This window comes from Chelmon rostratus, chromosome 11, assembly GCF_017976325.1.
Source record: "Chelmon rostratus isolate fCheRos1 chromosome 11, fCheRos1.pri, whole genome shotgun sequence".
Classification (NCBI taxonomy): Eukaryota; Metazoa; Chordata; class Actinopteri; order Chaetodontiformes; family Chaetodontidae; genus Chelmon; species Chelmon rostratus.
In genome coordinates this window covers 27,742,256-27,748,255 of record NC_055668.1, presented here as the reverse complement: position 1 = coordinate 27,748,255, position 6,000 = coordinate 27,742,256, and the positions used below count along the sequence as shown (strand labels likewise).

At 40.8% G+C, this 6,000-nt stretch overlaps 1 protein-coding gene across 1 annotated transcript in view; it reads right to left on the bottom strand.

Moving 5' to 3' along the window:
* Positions 1 to 4,943: 4,943 nt before the first annotated feature.
* The window catches only part of LOC121614365 (multidrug resistance-associated protein 1-like), a 41,177-nt gene continuing 40,120 nt past the window's right edge, over positions 4,944 to 6,000 (bottom strand). Inside the window, exon 30 of the mRNA XM_041948196.1 lies at positions 4,944 to 5,052. Within this exon, the coding sequence (XP_041804130.1) occupies positions 4,944 to 5,052 (109 nt within the window). The remainder of the gene's footprint in view (positions 5,053 to 6,000) is intronic.

Here is a 6,000-nt window from a genome sequence, read left to right as displayed (position 1 = left end):
AGTGTGCTTTGGATGAAAACTAGTTTTAAACAAAAGAGCATGTGTATCTGTTTCCTTAAAATAAACGTTTACATCCAATTGGTCTGTTAAAGAAAATGAAGAACATTTATAAACTGTGGTATCCAAAAAATCTATAGAGGATTGGTTAATTGTATATTTCATTGTAATAGAGGGGTCATGGCTATTTAAAATCTTCATAAACTGTTCAAAATCTTCCAATGAATGGCCCCAGACCCCCCACATGTCATCCAACTACCTTAAATAATGGAGGGTTTTCTTGGAACATTTGGCCAAGACATTCTCCTCCCAATCTGCCATAAAAATATTGGCATATGCAGGTGCAAAATTCTTTCCCATAGCCGTTCCTTTAATTTGTAAATAAAATTCTCCCTTGAAAACAAACTCATTTTTGGTTAAATTAACCACTAACCCTTTCTAATAATTGCAAAAGCTCCTCATGTGGTCTTTCCTCCCCTGGATCCTTTTGGAAAATCTTTTTAACTGTTTCCAATCCTGTTTTAATAATCTATGTTCTCATATAAGCTTTCCACATCCAAACTAAAAAATAATTCTCTGGGATTTTTAAAATTTTAACAATGTCTATGAAATGATATGTGTCCTTCACATATGAAGGATGAAGTGAGGATAACGGGTTAAGAAAAAAATCCATATATTCCGCAGTGTGATAGGTTTCACTTCCACAATCAGAAACTATTGGCCTACCTGGAGGCACTTCAAAGGGTACTGTCTTTTTTTTTTTCTTTATGTATCTTTGGTAAAATGTAAAAGTGTCTTTCTCTTGGCTCTCTTTCCCCTTTTAAATATTTCTCCTGTTGATGATTGATGAATTTCTTAGTTTTTAATGTCTTGATTATATTATGAATTATTTGAATTGTATTTAAATAGATGGGCTCCTCCAATTTTTTATATGTCTTATCATTCAATTGTCTTAATACTTCTAATATATGTTGTTTTCTATCCAATATTACAACTGAACTTCCTTTATCCGCTGGTTTTATTACTATATGTTTAACCTTCATTAACTGCCTAATTGCTTTTACCTCTTCCTTTGTTAAATTTGGATTTTCTCTATGAACTTTGAAATGATCACGAAAATCTTTATTGTCCTTTTCAATTAATAAACGAATTTCTTCAGGTATTTTATGTTTTGGTGGCATCAATGTCGAAGCTAACGTAAATGGTGTTGGTTTTGAGGGTTCCCCATCTCTAAAATATGCCGCCAAACTAATTTTACGGTGATAATTTTGTATATCCAATTGTAATTGATTCTTCATATCTCTATTCAGATTGATTGTGGGAATGGAAGTGAGCCCCCTATTCAATACATCCAATCGAGCTTGAGTGGGAGTAAACCTTTTTGAGAATATAATTACATTCTGTGCAGTAAGGGGCTTCAACCCCTCACGCCCCTCCTTTACAAGGCTTACGGGGCTTTCAAGTTTAACTCTTTAACCCAATGTTTAAACATGGCCTCCGCCGTACCTTTAGTCAATGAACGTCATTCGTCTCTGTCTGAAAACTGTTGTCAGGAAGGAGACTGATGTAAGGCATGTTCTTAAAGAGATTGAGATTGAGAGGTTAATTTGCTCTTTTTCTGGCAAGGCAGTGGAAAAGTTCACCAACAGAATCCAAATCTCCAAGTAAGGAAACCGTCTCTTGGCCATTCGTACAGCCGCTTGCAACTGCTTGACTGTTGTCTCTTTGGTTTTCTGCCCTCGACTAGCTATCCCACATGAGATGACAAATTTCTCCACCACTTGTCCTATGGCCTAAAACAGAATGGCACTCACATGCCTGAAATTGGCCCCTGGGAAACTGTCTATCTGAAGATCTGGGATCCCATGGTATGGCATTGTGGACAGATTGGAATCTCCAATCAATAGCCACTTTTTGGTCACAGACACAGTCCAGTCCACGAGTTTACGGTCTGTTCTAATGTGTCTAGTTGGTCCAAACTTGTGAGGTTGTGGAGTGGAAGTGAAACTAGCTCCCAGATCCATAGGAACTGTGTCATCCAGGTCCAACAAATTCTCCTGTGTTGGTTCCCTATGAACATGTGCCGTGACTACAATCCTGTTCTGAGGGGCTAATGTTTCATCTAAATCAGACTGAAGTCCCTCATCCATCAATGACTCGGAGCCCTGTTCCCCCCTCTGACACCTCTTTGTACTGCATCTGTCTGTCCCCGAACCCCCCTTGGAAGTCTCTGTTCCTTCGGAGAATGTTATGGAGCAGGTCGGGGGGGCAGGTTCTGTTGTTGTTGCTGAACGTCTCTCGCAACCTGTATCTCCTCCCCTGCCCTTGTAGTCTTTATAGACCCTACTTGTGTGGTATGAGCTCTGACCCGTCCTATTTCAGGGGTCAGGTCTACAACCTCCTCCAAAAAGCCCCCGTAAGCCTGCAGATTCCTGCAGGCCGGCCTATTGTGTCAGACTGGTAGTGAAACCTATTATACGGCTCAGTATTTGGATTATTATTTGAATCCTTTATCCACCAAACATCCGGCATATATTAAAGATACTTATCATTTTCAAGATTTGATTCAGACACTTGTCATCCCCACCTCCTCTTTTTTCTTTTCTGTGGATGTTGATAGCCTCTATACTAACATTGATATAACAGCGGGCATCAGTGCAGTTAAAAATATTTTCTTGAAATACCCTGACCACTGCAGGCCAGATGATGATTTACTGTAATTACTAGATATCAATTTGAAAAGAAATGATTTTGTGTTTGACCAGAAATATTACCTCCAGATCAAAGGAACGGCTATGGGCAAGCGTTTTGCACCAGCTTACACCAATATTTTTATGGCTGCATGGGAGGAGGAGGTCTAAGGTCTAATGCCAACACAAACCACTATATTACTTTTGTTATCTGGATGATATTTGGGGGGTATGGGATAGATCATGAGAGGGCTTTGAGTTATTTTTGCAGGTGTTAAACTCCCATGACCCCTTCATAACCCTTAAGTCTCAGACTAATGACACCACAATTGATTTTCTAGACACTACGGTGTACAAGGGCCCCAGTTTTCACACTACTGGCAAATTAGATATTAAAGTTTTCTTTAAAAAAAAAACTGACACCCATGCCTTACTGTATAAGAGTAGTTTCAACCCTGCACATACCTTCAGAGAGTTGGTTAAAGCTCAACTCAACACATGCTGTGAGGGTGTTATTTAAGTCTTTGAGAACACAAGGCTATTCCAGGTCTTTTTTAAGACACTGTTTACATACATTTTTGGAAAAACAGTTTAGTCCCCTTATTTCCACTTTCTGCACAGGAAATAAACTGTTAAATAGACCGTGTAAGGATCATTTTCAGGACTGTTGTGATGGTGCTGCACAGGAACTGTTTCCACATTTTAAGGTCATATCAGCCTACAGGAGGAATCGCAACTTAAGAGACATCTTGGTGCGAGTGAAGCTATGACCTTTGACCTCCCGGAGACCTCAGCTACTGGACAAGCAATTTTCCTCACTCACTTTTGTGAGAAATAACAGGGAGGACACTGTGTTTCCAATAAGACAGCGATTTAGTCTTAATACTGTGAATTGTGTCTACCTCAACTATTGTGTGAAATGTGGTATTAAGTATGTTGGTGAGACTAGAAATACCCTGTCTACCAGAATGATGCAACATCGGTTTAACATTTTCTGAGGCATGGTTTATAATCTGTCAGGATGGCTGGGTTACAGTGCAATAACAGATGGTCTGATCATGAACGTAAGAAGGTGGAGCGGTATTGGATACGTGTGCTGGGAACTAAGGAGCCAGGGGGACTAAATTTGAAAAATAATTGATGTGTAATTTTAAGTCAGGTTATATGGACTTCTTTCTAATCTGGACTCTCCTTCCCAAATCTGGGCCCAAACGCCTGGGATTCTGCCCTAACCCTAACCCCTGACCCAAAGCCTGCCTAACTTTACCCATCAATCTAGCTGCATGTTTCTTGTTGCTTGTGTAGACGGCCCTTTGAGCTGACACGTTGGGTGTGTGATTTTTTTTTCCAACAGGCAACATTGCTTCAGCATAGTTGCTGCATCATCATTGTTGTCATCAACCTTTTTCTTTAAAAAAAAACACAGGCTGCTCTGCATTGAATTATGGAGTACTTTTAATTGCCACACATTTAGCCAGTGTCCATATGAGTAATAACTGACAGAAACTTACATGCACATTGTTTTATTGTAATTTTATGAAACCGAAACTTTATGAAACTTATTTTAAACTTTTCAGCAGCAACTGAATGTTATTCAATAACTGTGGTTCAAGTCAACACATGTTTAAGTAACTACTGAATTTTGAGTCACAAGTGCTAATTTAGCTAACAAGCTAGCCACCAAAATAATAACATTGTCACTGATTTTTACTTGTTCAGCTGAAACATTATTTCTGGCATCCTTCACTGAACTCATACAACAGAAAACCAGATTTTTTTTAAATGAAACACACTGGTAAAGTCAAGGCTCTAAGTTGGGACATACATTGTATTAGCAAAATAGTTACATCGCTCATTCTAAGTGACTTCATGTCAATGTGTAACAGTTTGTCCAATACAAGTCCCAGTCAGAAATCTGGAAACAGAGCCTGGCCTGAATACCAGTAGACCCTCAAAACAAGCTTGGATAGGTGTTCATTTATGAAATGAAATGCATCTTTAAATACTCTAAAGGTCCAGCAAAACTACTTTAAATCTAACTTGGATAATCTCACATTAGATAAGACTGATCTCACATTTGTCTTACATGGCCACATGACTACACCTGTAAAGTAAGTCCATATACACTGGAATGGGGTTTTCCTCACATATTCAGGTTTTGATTCCGTACCACTAAGAGGAGAATGAATGTCATCATGTCATTAATAAAGATGATCTGTACATTTGTCCAACATCAAAATAGTTTCACAGTATATGTCAGGCCAAACCAGCCTCAAGACACATCTGATAGAAGTGACCCTGCAGGCCAATGAGCTGAGAAGGGGAGTCGATCTCTGCAATGGAGCCTCTGTCCATCACTATGATCCTGAGGAAAGACAAGTCAGAAACCACAACATGAGTCACACAGAATACAGGATGCCAGAAAGACAAGACTGAGGATTGTCAGACAAAACAAAGATGAGTTACAGTCGATGGAGTGCTGTTTTTAGTACTTTGTCTTCATTTATTTTATTGCATTATTTTAATCCACTCTTTTGCACCCACCACTTTAGTTATCACTTCATAACATGCAGCAAACCAGTGTGATCCTAAGGGTGGACAACAACAACAATTAAGAAGAAGAAAGAAGATGTCAGCCTGAAGATACAAAGAGGGCACCAAGAGAAATGATCAGCTATCGGCAACAGGCTGAGGACCCAAGGACATCATAGGGAACATCACATCATCCCCTCTGGTCCTCAGCACGGGCACGCCACAGGGTTGTGTGCTCAGCCCAGCCCTCTTCACCCTGTTTACTCACGACTGTGCTGCCATCCACCCCACCAACACAGTCGTGAAGTTTGCGGACGACACTACAGTAGTGGGTCTCATCTCAGATAACAACGAGACCCACTACAGAGAGGAGATACACCAGCTCACCCAGTGGTGTTCAGCCAACAACCTGGTGCTGAACACAGGGAAAACCAAGGAGGTCATTGTGGACTTCAGGAGGTCCAGGAAGACGGATCACGCCCCCCTCCTCATGGACGGAGAAGTGGTGGAGCGTGTGGACAACATCAGGTTCCTGGGCCTCCACATCACAACTGACCTCTCCTGGTCCATGAACACCTCCCGCCTGGTGAAGAAGGCACAACAAAGGCTCTTCTTCCTCAGGAAGCTGAAACGGGCTGGACTCTCCTCTCGGTTGCTCGTTAACTTCTACAGGGCCACAATTGAAAGCATCCTCTGCCTCAGTGTGACAGTGTGGTATGGCAGCTGCACGGCACAGGAGAGGAAACAACTGGCACGGGTGGTTAAAACTGCACAGGGCATC